Source organism: Lepisosteus platostomus, chromosome 18, assembly GCF_059453375.1.
Source record: "Lepisosteus platostomus isolate fLepPlt1 chromosome 18, fLepPlt1.hap1, whole genome shotgun sequence".
NCBI lineage: Eukaryota > Metazoa > Chordata > Actinopteri > Semionotiformes > Lepisosteidae > Lepisosteus > Lepisosteus platostomus.
In genome coordinates, this window is record NC_142628.1 from 9425682 (window position 1) to 9447306 (window position 21625).

Consider the following 21625-nt stretch of genomic DNA (forward strand, 5'->3'; position numbering starts at 1 on the left):
TCATGAATTGACCAGACCACATGGTGATGGCTGGAAATATACACTAAATAAGGCACAAATCCAAAATGCTGCTCACTTCAACCAGAATGATAGAAGACAAGTTGTGCTTAACTGAAGCCATCAGCACTCAAAAACCAACTCAGAGTAAATAAATATTTGCTTCAAAAATATATGATACAGCCCATTATTTTATTTAATTTGTATTTCTGTATTCTTTCCTCTTCAGGGCACTGTTATAAAGTTATGCTAATCTTCTAGGGTACTTCGCTTCTACAGTACAGTATATGCAAGCCATAACAGTGACTCATGAAAGCTGGAGTGTGGCCTCCTGAAAGGGTCAGACATAAAGGGTAGTTGCTCTGAGCACAGGTAGTTGTATAGTCCAGTCTTCACCAGCAGTGAACTGCAAGAGCCCACCAATGGTGACCTCACTTTTTGATCTGAATGGAATGCATTCTGAACACAAAAGTGTAATTCTAGAAAAGAATGTTCAATGTTTATTTTAAGCACTAATGTGAACATTATTTTTGTATAAAGACAGTGTTTTTGTGGAGGAGGTATTTCATTTGTGTCATCCTTAATCAGAGTCTGTTTTTCTGTAATGAAGAAGATGTCATTCAAGTACAGGTATGTATTAGCCCGATCACCTCGGCGTGGTACAGTATGTTCAAAGTCAAGATCAGATTTAGAATTTTTTAAGTATTACAAACAATGGATTGTACTGTTTTTGCAATATTCTCTAGCTCTAGACAATCAATTGTATTTTTTGCACAATCACACAAAATGACTCTAAATCAAATGATTCGACACCAAATATCAAATATTTATCATAATTGAAAGTTTGATTCAAAATAGACCCTGTCCAACACACAATGTACTGAAACACCATTATATCAGTAATTTTGGAGAATACTTAAATACACCATGTTATTTCAAGAAATGTATTATGTACTGTATGAAGTTATTTGTTTGAACTGAGGAAATAGAATATATTGATCCATGTATTAGAATTATAGCGTAATGGCAGTACCGAAGATATGAGAAGGTTCAAGCAATGTTTTTTTAAGGTTTCCCTGTCTGTGACTTATGTATTATAAAATGAAGACCTACAGAGTTATATATAGAAGAATGCATGCTGCTGCTACAGATCTACCATTATCTATTAGATGACAATACTGTTGGTATTTTAAATGGCACTGTGTGGGCTGATGTGTGCTTTCTTAGCAGGTAAGCTATAATTCAGATCATACTTTGTCATTATCATTTTCTTGTGTACACTGAACTGCTAATAGACTTCAGTTCACATGCCTATAACATTTTTGCAGCTCATTCAATGGGGCTGATATACTAAACTTTACATTCAATAGTCCAGTCAGATTCTAAGAAATGTACTGTAATACAGAGATGAAATGGATTAAGGTTTGTTGGTGTAACTCGCCTGGCTAAGGGAATTGCAGCCAAACCATAAGGCTTAGTAAAACCCCCGAGGAATGAGCTAGGAAGCCGCTGCAAGGGTGAAGATGGAGGCGTGGGAGGGGTGTGCAAAGGGAAGCTCAGCGGGCAATACAGTATATATATTTAGGAGAGCAGAAGTGGGCGAGGTTAGGATCTGACCCTCCTTGAGAATTTCTGTTAAAAACTCTTTTCCTAGCAATAGAAGCTTCACCTCGAATGAATCAGTGGCACTTATAGAACTGACAGCACTAATCTTGCACTTGCTGTACCTGAATCCTTAGGCTATAAGTAGCTGGAGGTTTAGGAAAGTACATTGGGGATTTTGGAAGTTAAATCCTAATTAGTATTTCAAAATGCAATGCCGAACATTTGATGTGACATGCAGGCATGCATGCAAAAATATGCCAGAGTCTGTCCTGGTGCTCATTAACTCAGTGCCTCCCAATCTACACTATTACTTTTCAATAAGTGCTCAGCAGGCCCATCTGTTTCAGGTCTAGGTAGGACAAATTCTTGGCTATTTTAAGAGAAATCTAATTATTGTGCATGTTTCTTAATTAATTGCGTGAATCACTTGTGTATTGGAAATATCAGAATTAATCATTTTTTGTCCTTAATTTTTATGAAGAGTTCAAGGCTAAAGTCAACTAATCTTGCCAGTCCACCAATAATTTCAAAACTTTGAAAAGTGCACAATGATGTCTTCAAACTTGACCTCTAGTATGAACTCGACTACACTTGACTTCAGAATAGGGAGCTGTTCTGGATATAGAATATGGAGGGAAAACATGCACAGCCTATAGCATTTTACGTTTGAAAAATATCTACATAATTGAAGAAGACAGAACATAGACTTCAGCAAAAATGCAAACAGAAATTAAATTACATTTGCATGTACCAAGCATCAGGAAGATACTCCCTTAATCAATATGAAGTATGTCTTGCTTCCTAGTATTTGTCAGTTATTGGCAACATTATGTGAATGACAAATGAGAACATGTACTGTATTGTATGCACTTTCTATTTTCTGACCTTTAACATTTCTCCAAATTGTCTTCTCTTGTCTCTCTCTGGTTCATAAAAAGTCAAATTTTACATGTGATACTAATCACAGCATTACACAAAAGTGTAGAATCCAAGCCAAAGTCACTTGATAACCTTATGTATTATGTTTTTGTAAGGCACGCTGTCTGACGGCAGCACAGAATGTGTTGTTGGCCTTCACTGCAAAGAGCAGCATAAGAATAAAAGTCACTGTTTAATTGTCTGAATATTATTAAATGCTACGTTATTAAATTAATTTCCTTGGGGCCAGTCACATGAACAAATGAACCTGTGACATACGAAATCCAGAACCTTTGATGCCATCTCATGGAAGTTGCAGCATGATTGTATTAATTTCTGTGTCGGCTGAAATAAAAAATCTGATTTTTTTATTTTGAATTCAAACGCTACTTCATCTTACAAGAAAGAATGAACACCTTAAGGGTTAAGCTGTTGCCACTGCATTCTAGCTCACAATAAACCTTCTTTAATGGAGAACCCAGTGCCATGGAAGCAGCTAATCCTGTGACAAACTTGTGAGTGATGCTCAGAACTGCGCACTCAAAATGCAAATGAGCTTAATTTTCTCTGCGCCTTTGAGGACTTACCTTTTGTCGTATTTCTTCTTCCATTTTCACCGGGGAGCCTAGCTCTGCCACCTGTTTCACACCTTCGCTTGCATATCCCCCGTACTCCCACAGGACATAGTTCTTCGAATGGGATGCCCCGATGATAGCAGACCAATGGTTAGCGCGTCCTTTTCAGGGGAACAAAAAAATATGTTTTATATGAACCATTGTCAGATGAAAACTGGCAAATGAGCTGATGACAAACGAGCAAGTATGACATAGTGTGCACTTATTTGTTAAATAGGTACAGTAAGAGTTCCCAATGAGTGTGGGGCTTTGTAGAGGACATTAGAAGTTTCAAGAGATTAGAAGATCCAATATTTCTCTCACATGTATATAACAAGCTGATAGTCAGATCCATGCAGAAAATATATGGGAAGAAAGTTCACACCTGACATTAAATTCTCATTAAAAAATCTGGTAAAACATAAAAGCTTTCTAGCTCAATTTTGTTGACTTACTGTACCACTTGATAACTGCAAGCTACTGTATTTCCTAGAGCAACCTTTGATTTGAAACAGTTTTCCTTCGCTTACAAAATAGCCATTCTGTTTTACTTATTATCTTTATTTTGCTTTTTGGAAAATAGAAATAAATTCTGTGCTTATTTTTTTTTATATGCATGGAGACAGAACATCTTTTCAGTTCTATGTTTCACAATGTCTTCTACAAAACACTGTGAACAGCATCTACATCATCTTAAAGTCTACCATGGGTCAAAAATTCCAAAAAAGCAACATTGACGTCCTACAAAAAACAGTATCCTTGTTGTACCCAGTGCAGGCAATAAAATAATGACTCTCCTTGACAGTTGTATTGGATAGACAAGCCTGCCAGGAAAACTCAAGGAAAGAGCGATCAGTCTCAGACCTGACATGCAACCTGGCGTTGTTTTCTGGCCAGCACACGAAATCAATGGAAAATTCCAATTCCATTAGCAAATAAACCTGTTATGACTAGTAATTTATAGTAAGTCATTGGCAAAGGATCTAAAACAAAATATGACCTCATAAAGAAGACTAACATCATCCATGGATAATGTTAGGAAGCATTTTCTTCTGGCATTTTACATTTAATTCAAATGTATTGTTTTATGTGTATGGAATAAAAACATCCTTAAACATGCACTGGCATCAATAAACAATCTGAAACAGTGCATTTGGTAATGCTATACAAACTCTGTATAAAATGCTTCTATTCTATCATTTTCTTAAGTTCTCTTAGAGGGAAAATCACACAACATACTGTAATGTATGAACGTATTTTTTCAGAAATCATACCAGCTGTGTATTTAATATTAAAAAATTAATGTGTAGATGTATCAAAAGAATTATCAAATGAATTTATTCTATGGCCAAAAAGAACTATTTTCTGCTATATTTTACTCAAAGATATGTCTTGTTTGTTTATTTTTAAACTAGAACAGCACACAATTTCTGTGTAATTTGTTTATGCAAATATAAAAATAGATCTAGCTAGAGAAAAATACTTTTTTTCCTTCCATCATTCTTAGTAATGATTTTTGTAATATATTGATTTTGTTTCAGTGAGCAATTCAATATGATGCTGTGCATAACTTTCACCTGCAGGAATACAAGCATTGATTAAAATTCTACAACATTGCCACATTACAACATCGATAGAATTCATATTTACTTTGACGTCAGTGTTAGGTTTTTAAGCAAATGAACTTTATAATTAGTTTTGGATCTAAAGTCCTTAATAGGTTATTCTGCCAGCAACGGTTTTCAGCCGATATCTGAAGCAAACTAAATCAGGGATTCATAAATACTGTAAAATATTAGTTATATTATTTATATAAAAGTATCTAATATTTTATTGATATACTGTACAGTAGGTAAATAATCCTGTTAAGGCAGTTAGGTCTGAGCAATAGCTTTAAAAGGCTAACACCAGGTACTGTATGCACACATGTGATGGTGTTCTCAGCAGACCTGCCATTTCATTATTTTCCCATTTGTCAAACTCTTTTATGATAACAGACACAGGGTGGCCTCACAGCTCTAGGATCTTGGGTTCAGCTCTGGAAAACATGCTGGTTAAGTTAATTGGTGTCTCTCAAATTGTCCCTGTGTGTGTGCATCCTGTGACAGATTGGCATCCAACCCAGGGTATAATCGTATCTTGTGCCTATTGTTACTGGATATGGCTCCAGGAGATTTGACAAGATCCTTTCGACAAATAAGTAGCCTTCTGATAATAGCTGAACAGTTACAATGAACATACAGTATGCTAAGAAAATCATAAAAATCTTTTTTTGCTGGATGAACATCTACCAGTTTAAACCAGTACATAAGGGTATCATTTTCCAGTACAGTAGTTGTTTCTTTTTTGCCAAAATGACTTCCTTTCTCAGTAGTTTTTTTTCAGTTCTTTTTTTACATTATATCAAGATTTAAAATGATGCATAGTACTCTTTTTAATGGATTTCTCCATCTGTGTGCCACTGTAAAGGATTGAGAATTTATAATGATATTAAGTTTATATGCTGTAAAGTAGTGCTTTTAAAATCACCTCAAAGCACTTTACAGGACAGTAAACAAAATCATTAACAAAGATAGGAAATAGCAAAATTAGCACAAAGAAATACAAGGGATTAGAGAGTTGAAAATGTAGGAGCAGACACAGACACCAATTATATAAAACCCTTTCTGAAGAAGATGGTTTTGAGTGTGGATTTGATTGCACACAGGGAAGGTGACTCTCTGATATTATTGGGGATAACATTCCAGGGCTTTGGGCCATAGCAAGAGAATGCCCTGTCACCCATAGAGTGTCAGTGAGCTTGGGGGACAAACAGGAGACTAGAAACAGATGAACAAAGATTACAAGGTGAGGAGTAGAAAGATAATAAGTCAAATAGCTGTAGACGCGTCAAGCCAAGTAAAGCCTTAAAGGTGAGCTGAGGATTTTAAAGTTGACACAAAACCTGACAGGAAGCCAGTGCAAGAACTTCAGGACAGGAGTAATCTGATTACTTGCATGTGACCTCGTCAGGATAATGGCTGCCAAATTCCGGACATACTGATGTTCATTTTGTGTGGATTTAGATACCCCAGAAAGTAGGGCATTGCAGTAATCAATTCTGGAAAAGACAAATGTGTTGATGAGCTTTTCTACTACAGTCAGGGCCAACACAGGACATAGTTTGGCAATATTTCTGAGATAGAAGAATAATGTTTTTACAGTAGTTTGCACCTTCTTCGGGTGTGGCTCTCTAGCCGAATCATTGTGTTTTCTTTCTTCTCTTTTCAGCATGGAATAAACCTATTACTTGTTCCAAGTGGGAACATGTACAGTAAATGCTGAATAGTAGGGGGGGGCAGTATTAAGCCTTGAGGAATACAAGACTTAAGGAACCCAACATCAGAACCGAGACCCCCAAAAAAGACAAAGGGTTGTTGATTAATAAAATAAAAGTTGAACCATTTAAGAGCAGTGTCAGTAACTCCAAAAACAGCCTCAAGAGCAGAAAGTAAGATGGCATGATTCACAGTGTCATAATCAAGAATGAGGTCAAGGAGAATAAGGAAAGATAGAGAATCAGCAGTCACAAGAAGATCAATATTAACTTTAACAAGGACAGTTTCAGTGCTGTGTAATTGCCAGAGCTATATTTGTTTTTTTAGGCACAGGAGTAACTGAACCCATTTTATAGGCTGTTGGAACCATTGCTCAGGTGCTCCAGGACAAGAATGTATTATGTTGAGGACGACAGGGCAGAGGGTAGAAAAACAGGATTGAAATAAAACAGTAGAAATGGGATCTAATAAACAGGAGGTGGTTTTCATAAGCGATACCAGTTTACAAAAGTATGCAGTGCCAGGTTGAGAGTTGAGAGTTCAACATCATAGAACATGGTGGCTCTAGGGGACTGAACACCTGTAAAACTCACAAGAGCAGTACAGGCAGTACAGGTGGCAGTAATGGAGAAATTTATTTTTGACCATCTAACTCTGTACCCTCCTCCCCAAGATGGCTACCAAAACCCAACCTCCACTAACACCATGAAAGCTGTTTTCTATCCAATGGTGCCACTCATTAATCCCATATCAGCATGTGTAACTATCCAACACCAATAATCAAATTAATCAACTAAATATCATCCAGTGTGTCTATTTACAAACAACAAAGGCCTTTGACAGGCCCTAGTGGCAGGTCAGCTTGTATTACAGTCCCTTCCAAGACTGTCCTGCCACATAAACATGTTTTTTCTCCTGATGCTGGATTAACATGACGATATAGATTTATGACACAACTACCAATACTTGAAGATGCCTCAGTCAGTCCACTATATCATGGGTAGATTATATCTTCTAGTGTCCTTCATCTCTGAACCAGATACTGTAAGACCTTGCATGCCTAGGGACTTTAATAGCAGAACTGGTGCAACAACATCTGATTGAGGACTGCTAGAACTTACTTAAAACAGGCAGGATTTGTTATGCGGTAAAACAATTTTTAATGACATTGATTAAACTAATTAAGCACTGATCAGTGAAAATTCCCATGTTTAAAATAGATCAAAATACAACAAATTTAGTAATGGTTGCATAGTTTGACCATAAAAAGGCCTTACTGCCTCTACATAAAGATCTCTGAATCTATTTTAGAATTCACTATCTGCATGGTATACCTCTGTCATATACCCATTCTTTGTATTTTATCCCTTAAGCCCATAAATTATGTGTAAAAGCCTTTTTTCAGTCTATCTTATACTGAGATTCCATGCCAATCATTATATTGATCAAAATGTGGTTGTTTGCCTTCAGCTTAATGCAGCCATTATCCCTGGGCTTAATTTATAGCTATTAAAGCAGTTTCAAGGTTATCTGTATAACAGACTAGTGGTGTATATATATATGAAAACATTAGCAACTCAAGACTTACTGGGATAGTCTTTAGGATGCACCTTTTCTGACCAGTTTCCATAAAAAGTAACTCTGTATTTTGCAGTTCCACAGGCACAGCACTCAAGGATAGGTTTTTCAGTAGTTCCCTCTGACAGTGGCTCTGAAACAAAACAGATTCTTTGTTACTAGAACAAAAGCAGGACTGAAGAATCATTCCTTTATATTTCAATACTAGTACCCTGTACCAATTCAAATTATCATAATAGGAATCACCTTTTTCATTTTGTTTCTTTCACAGCCCTCTTATCTGGAATTAGCCCCCCTCCCCACTGTTAATTTGCTCCTCTATGCCACCAAGCAATGTGTACCAGCATAGGCAAGTTTACCATCATGCAAGCTTTCCTCAAAATTGTGTAGTAGCCACATGCCATTTTTCACCCCAAATACTCCACTGCTCAACCTACAGAGGAGTAAGCATAAGCAGCCCCAGGTCTCCTAAGACATGAAGGCTCACCTGCTGTTGCTTGGCAGAATGAGGGTACCCTGGATGATTTAAAACATAGTCAAATATTCCACACTTGTAGAACACCAGGTGTGGACTACTGACAAAGCTGAAATTGGAACCAGTCCAGGTTATAGGGCTCAACTGGCTTCCAAAAAAAAGGGCCTACGTGGATACAAACCACTAAAGAACGGTCCAAATTCAGTTACTGTACATGAAAAGATATTCCTTACACTGAGGCTACATTGAAAACTGGACTGGGGCAAAGCTACAAATCAGTGTTCTCCACTAAAATACAGGAGTGTTATTAACCATGATCACTGACAATCAAACATTAGAACAGAACATGTTTTTAATGTTCTTTTATACCTACATTGGAACACTGAAAATCAGCATACTTGGTTGTAATTATCTCAGCAACAACCAATAAGAAAATAATTTTTATGGTTTCTATTTTAATTATACAGTATATTGTGAAAAGTGGATTCACACAATTACATTAATAAAGTAAAACATTAATAAAGACGTACGGTACATAATGTTTGGTGTACAGGTTTTACATAGGCAGCAGATGTGGGGTGGGGGCTCCTTCGGTCTGGTGGGACGCTTTTATTTTTGTGTACACAGAGACAGATGAGAGGATTTATATGACAATGAAAAAGCTATACTCATCTGCCAATCTTAAATTACAAGCACAGTAATTCATGGGGAGTTTTTGCTTTAAAAAAAGTGTTTTTCGTCTACCACAAGCATCTCGCTTGGCCATGTGCCATCAAGTACAGTGCTTGTAAATTGTAGATGATGGGTGGGTTGAAGTTCTGATCTAATCTGTGTCGATGCAAATGACTTGAAGCTGCACAGACATTAGTGTGTCATTCACTGTACATCTTGCTGACAAAACGTAAAGCTGTAATTGCAATTAAATCCTTAAAGCTTCACATTTTATATACAGTGGCTTTATACTATGCTACACTTTTCATTTTCTTTTCCTAGTAGATAGTAAAGAACATACCTTTCTCACACATTCTCTTTGTGAGAGAGCCTTCATCTTGGAAGTAGATAATCCTTTTTTGCACAATGCTTGCCCTGTGGAGGAGAATAGTTGCCATGAGAATCGCAATTATACCATATTTCATACTTTCAGTTAAACATAGTGCTGAATTTCATTAAGCTAGAACCTTCTAACACACAAAATGCTGGGATTCTCAAAAGCCAGTGAATCCACATTTTAAAGCCTGAACTGGTGAAAAAAATGTTTTTCTTACTGACTGCAATATACCACACAGCACAACAACCTTGTTCCCAAGCTGAGACTGCAAGCTAAAGAGATCAATTCAGTGACCTTTGGTGAAGAGTCACAGCTCTAGATTTTCTCTTAACGCCACCTGAGTGCCTGCCTACTTCATTCATTTATAGACTGGAATGAAAGAAATGTAAGAAAAACACAAAAATAGGATGACACCACAGGACGGCTAAAAAAAAAATCATCGATTGTGTTTGAATACAAAATTCTGAACCCTAGGGAAGATTCAAATGGATGGGAGGTCAGAAATGCAGTCTAGCAGAAAAAAAAGATGTACGGACCACCTGTCTGTGTTAATCTTGAATGAAATTCAAATGAGTCAACTTTGAAATTTGTAAAGGGGCCTAAGGCAAAAGGAAGTACACAGCACATCCATCCTCCAGTCTGAGCCTGCAAAGGACCGCATGTACAGTATACTGTATATTGTCAGCTTGTGCTAGATTTTTTGTTTTTACATCAAATGCTCAGTACCTACGCCAAATTCCTTGTATTCATCACTACACTCTCTTCTGTTTTAATGCCACTAGACAGCCTGGTTTATATCGAGATTATTGGTTCCAATGAGAATATTTATGATCCTTTTGTTCTGGTCTAGGAGTCCATGGGCTTAGATGCTATTCCTCTACTGGCAGACAATACTGGTTCCCTAGGGAAAGGCCGCAAAGAAGCACATCTATTCAGAGCCTTCCACCTGACTAGAGAAAGCTCTTATCTTCTTCTTGTTCTCAAATTGAAATTCAACACTTCTCATGCTCAAAATAGAAGTATTCTAATTTTAATGTCATCGGGAAAAACTACTATTCAAACTCTTAATTGTTTAAGCTACATGATGTTTCATTTTCATATTAAAATCCTTAGTCTTTGCTGTTGTGTGAGCTTTCTGTTGTTGCAAAAATTGTTAATTTTTGCAGAGCTGACACCATGTCGCTTTTAGGTACCAAACTAGTCTAAGGTGAAAACAAGTGGATGCATATATTAGCATACTAACAGTGTGTGCTTATTTGCATTAAGTGCATTAAGTGGAAAGTTCTTTGTGTTTTCTTTTTTTCTGTAAAATTCTTACATAGAAGAAGGCTCTTATCTTGAAGGATATCGGGCTGAATTAAATTCACATTTAGTACAGTGTACAATGTGATAAACAATGTAATTGTATTTGCCCAAAACAATATAACAGAAAAACAACAGATCTGATTTTTTTCCTATCTGCTTTGCTCAATGTTGGGATTGTTACTGGAATTCGACTAAAAAGAAATAAAAACCTGATTTAAAAAAAAAAAAGATGCTGAAAAGGAAAATGCTCAGAAAGTTCAACTTGTTTCCATCTTCTTATTGTTGTTTTAAGGTTTTTTTTCCCAGAAAGATTAACTTTCACACATTCCTAGCAGAAAAATGGAATTTAGGATTGATAATGTGCTTTCAGTAAAGTGAAGATGGAATTTTTACATAATTACTGTCACTGATTGTCTGGATTTGAGAAAAGCAGATGGAATCTTTGCAGTGTTCAGAAAAGTCACATTGAAGTGAAATGAATGATAGCTCAGACAATTAATCTGCTTGATAGGATTCATAAAAAAGCTTGCTTGCATTCTTTTTTAAAGTTTTCCATGCCAGTGTTTTTCTTTCAACAACAACACTAATAATTTTGCATGACTAATAGTGGTCTGCAATAGTCACAGCTGCAGATTGCTGGAATGGATTTTGGCCTCAATCCTCAGTCTTTGTGAAGTTTCTTCACCAAGTACTGTGATTTCTCTCCACCTTCTAAAAAAATGCAACCTGACTATGCTAAGATATTCTTCTAATATGTGTCCCTGTGATGAACCGTCAACCCAACCAATGAGAGAGCAGTTGTTTGCTCTTTGTTCCACCTGATACCCTGTACTTCCATCCAAGATAGGCTCCAACATCCTGTGACCCTCACCAGGGTAGGCAAATTACTGATAAACATACCTGAACCCCTCTCCCTTCTCTCCCATTTTTTTTAAATGTTGTTCTCCAAGAGGCTTTCATAATTTGTAATTTGTTCAAAATATCTGTTCATTGATGTGTACTAATGAAGCAGATGCGAAAGATCAAACAAATTCAACAAAGGATTCAGTTAACCCTGTGATTGTTTTATTTAAAAATATTTTTTTTATTTATTTATTTAAAAAGAACACAATCACTTTAAGTCACCCTTAAGAATATTTTGTGAGTAACATTTTTTTTTCTTCCCCCAGCAACGAGCATAAACTAGTACTGATCTGTAAATTCAGAAGCCTGATACTGGTAGGATTCCAAGAGTACTCCATTATGATTTTAATGATAAAAGTGCTAGATGATGAATCCTTAAGGAGATCCATACTTCAAAAATGCAAACATGGAACTCCAATCTGCATCCGTATTTCTCATAACTTAATGCACTTAAATTAATCTGCATTCAGTTTATTTTCATACATCTTGCTCTTCTGTACAGTAAATGAGCACCTTTGCTGTATAAATTATAAGTTATATTAATCTCTCTAATTTAGTGTTCCTCAGGCACTGAGTATGTTTGGATTGAAAAACATACACACACACCTACACACCCACGCATATACTGTACACAGTCTTGCTATGAACAGTCTTATGAGGAAATGACTCCAACACCGACAGTTTTCCATAAGATGGATAAAATCTGAATATATGGTCCATAAGGGAATATATATACTGTACAAATCAAAAGTATTTTTTTTCTTTGTTAACTAGCACACATACAGTAATTCATACAGCACCTCCCCCGTAGTTAATCCAGGCTTTGAAAAATCCCATATACTAATTTTAATACATTGGTTAAAAACATTTGAGGAAGAGAATATCCCTGTGATTTTATTTTTGCCCTTACATTTCTTCTTTAATGTTTTCTGGCTTGTCAAGTTGATTAAATGTTTGTCTGATTTGAACAGTTTCCATTCTGAGTGTTTACGTATGTCCTATTTATCCACATTTAACCTAAAAAAAACTAGCAGAATTGGCTCCGCACACTCTCGCTAATTATGCCTAATCTTTTAGCAAGAGTTTATTGTTGGGTGGCTCTTAACCATAGTAGATTACAGATGTGTGGTAAAGACTGCTTTATACAAAGGGCCGTGGGAGTCAAGAATAAGATACCCAGCCAAAGTGTTGAAAGTGATAACTTGACTGTCTTCAAGAAACAACTCAATGAGATAATTTGCCAGCTCTTAAAATATAGTAATAATGCCCTTCCCATCCATTGGAACAATATGAATATGCACCCAAATTCAAGGATGTTTTTTTCTAGCTCCTTTTTGTCTATACTCTGTTATTTTCCATCTTATTGTAAAACAATTGCATGCTAGTTCTAAGACACACCTGTGCCAAACCACTGGAAGTCCTTTAATAAGAATTTGATTGTATTTCTTTCCAGCTTTTCAGTGTTCACACAGCTAAAGGAAACGTATAGTGGCTAAGTATGCCTGCTGCCCTGTAATTAAACTTCCCATGTTTAGACACTCCTTTTTTCCACTTTGGAGGCAGAAAATATGTTTCCCACTCTGTCTCTCTCTGTAGTCTGAGTATGCAGTTTACCATTGTAGTAGAACAAAGAAAAACGAAAGCTGAGTTATACATGAACTAAATTACAGGAAATTATTTCATACTTGCTGCATGAGAACAAGAACTAAACAGCAGAATTATACATATGTCATTCTTTTAATACAATAACAGTTTCAATGTTTTTTTTCACAGTTAACATTATCTCAAACTATTCAAATGTTTGATGGTAATAGTAGTAGTTAAAATATTTTCAAAAATTTCCTTTAACATTTGATTGGAAAATTATAAATTAAAAGTTTAACCTTAGAAAATCACTGTTAATGCAGCAGGTGGGGCAGGTTACTGCTAAAAGTCTAACAATGAGTGCCATTGAAAATATTTGTTATCCAATAGAAATAGATACAACAGATCAATACATACATAATTTAAAACCAACAACTTACAAATGACTTTATCATTTAGCTGACTTAAATACTGCAGTCTTGCTTTCAAAGACTGAGGGGTCCAGCTGAATAGAAATTCTTTGTAGAACTGCTGAATTGGAGACAGCAAACTTGAGTTCAAACACAGCCAGATGGAGAGAAAGGAAGTTTGTCATTTGTCAGGACTCCAATCACTCATCTTGACAACCACATAATAATGTACATTAATAAAAATTCAAACCCTTTTCAAGCTGAAACCCACAATCTTTCACATATCATGACACCACAGGAAAGGTCTAAAATAACTAAAGGGAGAAAAGTGACAGCTGTATTGAGTGCTTTAATAATGCCAGGATTAAAATGCAGTATAGGTCACAACCTCTTTGTGTATCTGAGCATTATATAGACAATGCTCGGTTCACTAACTGTAATATGTACAACTTTTAACACAAGATTTTAATATTTTTGCAAAAAATCGTTTAGATATTGAACAATGGTGGAATTTCACATTTCAGGTCTTTGTATTTAATTCATTATTTTCTATATCCTGCTACTTGTTTTCTTAAGGTATGAGGCAGTGTAAAACCCTATTAAGTTATCAGAATGTTCAGATTAGCATTTAAACAGATTGACATCTGTACTCTTCACTGCAAAGTTCTGTTGAATCTGCTCAGACTAGTAACTGTTGTTCAGCCCAGCTCCTGATAGTATAAAAGATGACTGGAGAGTTACCTCCAGTGCATTTTTCCACAGCAGACGTTTACTTCTAGAGGGCTCCAGGATTATTACACATTATAAAAGTGAGAAAACCAATACTGACGGATGGTTTTTCAACCCAATTGAATGCACGCAACATGTCAATCTCATATACATATATTATTTCTATCTCAACAAATAATAATGCAGATACTGTAGCAACCTCACTACAGTTATTTAAGAGCACCAAAGGAAGCATAAAAGTAAACTGCACATACAGTACAGTACTAAGACAATGAAGAGACCTCCTACAGTATGTATGACAAAATATGATAAACCCTTTCTATAAAAATGAAAAAAATGGGGAATTTGAGAAAAAGTGAGAAAAGAAAATTAAAACTCTGTCTGCTAGACCTGCCACAATGATGGTTGACAATTAATTACATGGCTAGAATTGCAAGGACATCTTGAGAACAGAACTTAACTGCTGGCCTCAAGAGTAAAGAAACCAAAACGTGTACTGTATGTAGTTTAGTAAAATCCTAATCGGACAAACTCCTAGGACATATTTGTCTTATAACAAAATATTGGGAGATACACATGACTAACAAGCTGCTGTGCTCTAGAACGTTAGTGCACAATATACAGTAATTTATCCTCTGCTAACGTCAGATAAACCAGCACACTTTTTGAAACTCACAGAAAGACACACAAAAGCAACCAACGCACATGCTGAAACACACCCACAGACAAATGTTACGCAAAGATACACAAAAGCAAGGTGCACACACACACACATAAGTGATATGCAAAGACATACAGTACAAAAGAAGCATTTTCCCTCTACTCCCTTGTGCACTTTACTCTAGACCACTGTCATTCACTGTCAATTCTGCCTTGCTGTAGAGTGTTATTTCTTGCACTTCTTAAAAGGCACACTAATATCTGCCAGTTTCCAGGAATTGACAGAAAGACAATTCGACAGCTCTGCAATCAGAATAATAAAAAAAAAAATGAAATGGTCCCAACTATGATTGCCTACTTCAGAATAACACAGCCACTGCCAGCAGGGGGTGCTGTCCAGAAAACCTGTATCCTTGTCCTTCTCCTTGGAGTGCTTTCAGTAACTGCAGGGGGGCAGTTCGTCATAAATTGGGTGTCTTCCTCATCTATGATCTGCAAAATATAAAGACCCATAGAAATTAAAAAGAAACTTTTACATGGCATGTGAATATAAAATGCATTGTTTATGTTCAAACGTCCTGGTGCATTTATTTTTTCTATTTTGTTTAAGCACTGTGGCTGAACTTAAAATACACAAAAATACTGGGGAAAATATAGCGCGTTTCATTTCACAATAATCCAGTTCTTTTATGAAAAATCTGATTCAATGAACTGAAAGTGAGTACATTCGTCTTCTCGAGTGTTTATTGTTTTACATTTACACCAAAAATCTATATGTACTATAAGGTATATTTATGCACGTGTTCCTTGGTTCAACAATTGTAATAATTCATGGATATTAAGGAAGCAAATTGACAAGTTTCTATCTGAACCATAAACCTCCTGCAATCATTACCACCTTTGACATGGGCCAACAGTTTACTGTGATAGAATCAATATCATGTTTTACAGCCATACACTGGAAGATATATTTAAATTAAAACTTTATTAGAGCTGTGAATCTCACACATTAGTGCAGAGCAGAGAACGCCAATAGCAATTTATCAGAAAGATCTGTATTGGACCAAATCACTTTTTGCTACTCAAGATTTTTGTATCAGGTTGTACAAAGTGGAAGACTACAAATGGTACAAATGGGAATTAAAAAAACGAGGAAGCAATAAAAGAAAACAATAATGTTCATCCTATTTTTGATATGTCTTGTGAGCTTATTATCTTCCAATGACACAACAATAGGTTACAACTACAGTAATTGTCTGAGGAAGGAAATAGACCTCTGAGGAAAACACTGGGGAAGAAATTGCAATGAAACCAGATTTCATTTTCCTTGTGCTCGGTTTTCAAAATATTGTTCAAAGACTTTTAGAGTTCCTGTTACATCATTTGTTTTTTTCTTATTTTTGGAAAAGAAAGAGGTTTATTTCACATGACACAATCAGTCATTTGAATTTCCTTTTTTAGTACAGAGCCAAAGATTATTCACAAAGATTGTCTCGCAGCCATTTAAAAACAGTTCTGTATTTAAACTTAATAAGTTCGCAATTACAAATGTTAAAACATTCCACCTGTGTGTTTTAGGTTTCTTTAACATTATTTTTGTCATGTCAAAGGACACAGATTTGTTGTTGTTTTTTGTGTGCTTTTTCAATTAAATAATCACAGTTTCCTGCTGTAATTGAAGTAGGGCCTTACCAAGAGAAAGCTTTTAGACTGAAGAAGGAAGAACAAATGATGAGACAGCCCACTAATTGTTTGGGTTCCTTTTATTTTTTGTGGATTTCAGAACTCAGAAGAGCATTAAGGAAATGTAAATTCTATAAAGTTGTTAAATGTTGCTTTTTGATTGGCAAGCTGAATACAGTATGCCAGTACAGTACAATAATTTATCTGATCCAGGAAAATAAGTCAATAGAATTTGTCATTTCTTAAGCAAATGAATACATCTAGCACAGAAATTCTCTTAACAAATATTGCAAAGTAGATATCCAGTAAATGCTATCAAAGAAAATACTGTAAATTTAAATGAATTGCCTAAATTCTTTAGTTCGGGGAATAAAATAATTTAGCCCCTTTTATTGTATATTTACTGTTAATTTAAATTAAACGACATGGATCTGACCCGGTTCTGAACTAGAGTGCTGTTTCCCAAAACACAAATAAACTTTAGCTTAAAATGAGGAGATTTTTAAAAATATCTTGGCCTCTTTCTCTATTCTAAATGCTCAAGGGATCATAGTAAAATACAGCTGTGATGAACACCAGTAATTCTTCCTCAGTAATCTCTGGCATTATCGAGCAAATGCCAGCTGCATCTACTCAACATTAAGATTCCATTTTAAACATCTTCAAGACTGTAAAAACAAAAATGTAAATCTGCACATTACTTTCATAAATGTTCTTTCTTCTGATTATTGCAAAAGAAAAAAAAATCTCAATTAAGATCAGGATTCTTACAGGGCTTTTAACTATTCCCTTTACTCATGTCTTTTCTCACATCTCTCACAACCATAGCATTTCTTTTAACATTCATATTCACTTTCTATTCAATTAATGCAGTATTCTGCTATTTTCCCATTCATACAATTTATCAAACATAGTTATTTCCTGCATCTCTTTGTTGTCATAACAATATTTAATATTCATTTAAAAAGTTCAATATATGGTCTGTAAATAGGTCTGTAAATATGGTCTATATGGTCTGTAAATAGATACACATTGAGGGCGGAGCGGTGGCTTTGTGGCTCAGGATCTGCGCCTGTGACTGGAAGGTTGCCGGTTCAAATCCCACAGCCGGCAGAGGACTCCTACTCCATTGGGCCCCTGAGCAAGGCCCTTAACCCCAACTGCTCCAGGGGCGCCATACAATGGCTGACCCTGCGCTCTGACCCCAAGCTTCTCTCCCTGTCTGTGTGTCTGTGTCTCCATGGAGAAAAGCTGGGGTATGCGAAAATACAAATTCCTAATGCAAGAAATTGTATAGGGCTAATAAAGAAACATTATTATTATATTATTATAATAGATAGCATTTATCCAAATACACAGTGCAAAGAGTGAAGTGATACTACTGTATATCCGCAATGCAAAAGTGCTAACATTTAAATTAATTTAAGTATGTTAATATTCTACACTGAATGTGGATCCAAGAATTCAGTCTTCTTGTCATTAAACATATTCCAGCTGTGGTTCCCCAGTGGCACAGTCAGTGAAGATGTGCATTTGGAAAGCAGGATGGGTTTTCTGTTCCACATGCTGCATGTTTGAAGCTGGGCTGTGCCATTAGCCATCTGTGGATGGGATGTTTTTGGTAGCAGTACACAGTGCCGCCAGGACTGGGTGAGGCTGTGAGCTCGCCAGAGTATGTCTGGTTTGTCAGAATAGAATGGCAGCCATTCATGTGGTTTTCCAAGCACCTGCAAGTGTGAAGCATTATGGGTGAGAGCACCATCTATCCTCTAGCCAATGTCCCAGCTCACCAATGGTGCTTCAACTCTCCTTGTGGGCACAAGACATGCCTGCTGTCTTCATCTTCGCAGGTACAAAGGTTGTAACAGTGAGCCAAGTTAAAATAAGAATTGACAAATACCAAGAAAAAAGGAGCAGTTAAAAACAAAAAAACTATTGCCAAGTCTGTTTTTTAATTATTTTTTTAAAGATTTCCAATCGAGACCAGGACCTCAGGACATCAGGACATATGAAAGGTTACAAATGAGAGGAGGGCACTCCTCTTCAATTACTGAGCATAAGGTAGGGCTACATTTACTCTTTTTCAAAACAGCTCTTGCAAAACTACTATCATATCAGTACTGAACGGCAGCCAAAACCAACAGAGAAAGGACAATAAATTTGGAGCATTTTTTCTTCCTTCTGGCATGCAAACATGACTAAAAAACATCACAAACAGCTCACAAGGAGCCCAAGTGGAGCAAGAAAAAACAGGAGGTCTCGATCAAGCGAGTGTTTATGTTCTAATAGCAGTTCTCTCCCAGGTGACACAGAAACACAGATGCTACAGCTCAGCTGCAAAAGGTTGTGGTGCTTTTTTTAAAACACTAAATTATTCAATCGTAACTGAGAGGGATTTCTAATCCCTGGCAGCTGAAGGAATTTTGTTTCTCTTCAGTGATACCATCTGAATGCATGCTATCTGGATGCACAATAATCAGCACTGGATAGCATGATTAGAGAAGGAAATCACACCATTAGGGTGCTTAGAATGTGTTGAGGTCTGCTGCACTTTCAGCAAGATGTCTCCTACACAAAATTGCTTAGGCGCTAACAGCTTAAAATATTCAAGCCCACAGATAACATGTCAGAGTTTTAAACACAAACATTAGAATTGAAAGTACAAGTCATTCTAAAATATTGTATTAAACACGGTCACCTTAGCCTGGTAAAAAGTATTACATTAACCAATAAGGCAATTAATGAGGTAGTTGATGGCAAAGTCATTACATATGCATTTTTATATGTTCCATAAGACAGAAATTATGTTATTTTTGGATGTATTGACCTCTTAGGTCTAGCAGTCAATTCCTGTGGTTATTTATTTTTTTATTTTTTTCACCACTGACATTTAATTTAGACACAGACATGCCAGAATGAAATTAATTTTTCAAAGAAAACTCCAGAATGGTACTAAATATCAACAATGCAAAATTACAAAAAAGGACTGGTGTGCACTTCAGACAGCATGATGATACTATAGAGAAAATGAAAATACATGGTTTTTCATGCTGAGTTTCTGTTTCAATGAGAAAACCAAGGAAAGTTATGCAAAAAGCAGTTCAACCTAGATGAAGGTCATACTTTAACCCTTAGGGCTCAAGCCCAAACTAGTAGAAATGGAATGAACACTGCAATGTCTAGTAGAAAAAGAAAAAAGTGAAAGAAATCCCTTGTTCTGAAAGATATAGCTCAGAATGAACAAAGCAACACACTGGTCTTGGCAGTCTATCGTGACATTAAAAGGAAATGACATTATTTCACAATACAGTACATAGAGCTGGAAGCATCATTCTGGCAATTTTCTCACAAGGTTTCTGTTGCCTTAATCCTTTATTTAAAAAATATGTCAATTGAGGACAGATTTTAATTAACAACGATAATCTGAAGAGCACCCACTTATACAGCAGGGAATATAGTGTACTGGAGCCTTATGCTCCAATTTAGTGATATTTTATCACAGAGCTCAACTTGTGCTCTGGGCAAGCTGCTCTGATGGTGTAACTACTCAGACTCAGTTACTCGTAATCAGCTTTGCCCACTGCTACAACTTATGTATCAGCATTGCAGAGAAAAAGAAAATACATTCAAGATCCAAACTCTGCGCTGATGACACACCAGCCTGAAAGCACCAAGACAGGACATTGAATGGAGGACAGATGCATTTAAGAGCTCCCACTAGGAATCACTCTTGTGTGTCAAGCTGAGGATGTTTTGGCACGTTCAAATCCAGTCACCCCTGGTGTTCCCTGGCTGTTAATGCTATTTCTTGAGAAATTGAGGCCAGAGACAATTGACAGCTCCTTTCAAACTAACTTTTATAGATTACAGGACTTTAGCTGCCCTCCATACTACTGTCTTAGCTGGATCAACCACTTGAAAGTCATATGGTAATTGTTTAACTGTGAAGTTCTGAATACTGCTCACAAATATATTAAATAATTGAAGGCAAACCACAAAAAATCTGCCAAACTATTTCTCAAATGGTGCTTTTTACATAACCTTTTTGGAGCATTACAAACTATTTCAATGTCAAAGCATTTCAGCCATCACTTTTTGCTGTGAAGCAAAAATAAAGCTTTACAGGTGATAGCTGAAGTCTTAACAAATCACTTACCATTAGTACTGAAGATGGCTTAAGGAGCTACACACAGGTTAATAGTTGAAGAGCACGCTTGACAGAATTGCTGACAGTTTTTTTGCTAAAGTGACATCAAGCACACATTACTATGCTCTAGGAACTTGACCTTTATTCTGTTACCTTGTCAGATTTCAAGTCATGTCTACCACAGAATGAAAATCATTACTCAAAGTAATTGCAGAAAATGGCAATCCAGAAAGGTATAGTCATGAATTGTGTAATTGTAATGTGTTATAATGACTCTTTAAGTACTATAGCCTCCCAATAAATTATAATACGGATCCTGCTTTGCCATATATTATGCTAACACAACCTGTGACCCTGAAGAAATCAACTGGATGTTTACCCACGACTCCACTTGAACTAGTATTGCAAAAGCATTTTGAATGCAAGAAGTTGATTGCTTTCCTTGGTTGATAGTAAAGGTTGTATTCTCCTACTGTAAGTGGTGCATAGATTAAGACAAAGAAAGACAAGAGGGTAGTGGGTAAAATAAAACATGCTGATCGTAAGACAGAAAGCATTTTTGCCCAACTTAACATCAGCAGAGTATTTTAGTGGTATGTTGCAATCAAAAACTCAGAATTCTTTCAAGAAACAATTACAGTACAGTACATAC

General features: G+C 36.1%; 1 protein-coding gene across 1 annotated transcript in view; it reads right to left on the reverse strand.

Moving 5' to 3' along the window:
* The window catches only part of spon1b (spondin 1b), a 94968-nt gene that overhangs the window by 68613 nt on the left and 4730 nt on the right, over positions 1-21625 (reverse strand). Inside the window, exons 3-6 of the mRNA XM_088611090.1 lie at positions 15502-15635; positions 9517-9590; positions 8040-8162; positions 3108-3256 (exon numbers count right to left, since the gene is read on the reverse strand). Coding sequence (XP_088467216.1) covers positions 3108-3256; positions 8040-8162; positions 9517-9590; positions 15502-15635 — 480 coding nt within the window. The remainder of the gene's footprint in view (positions 1-3107; positions 3257-8039; positions 8163-9516; positions 9591-15501; positions 15636-21625) is intronic.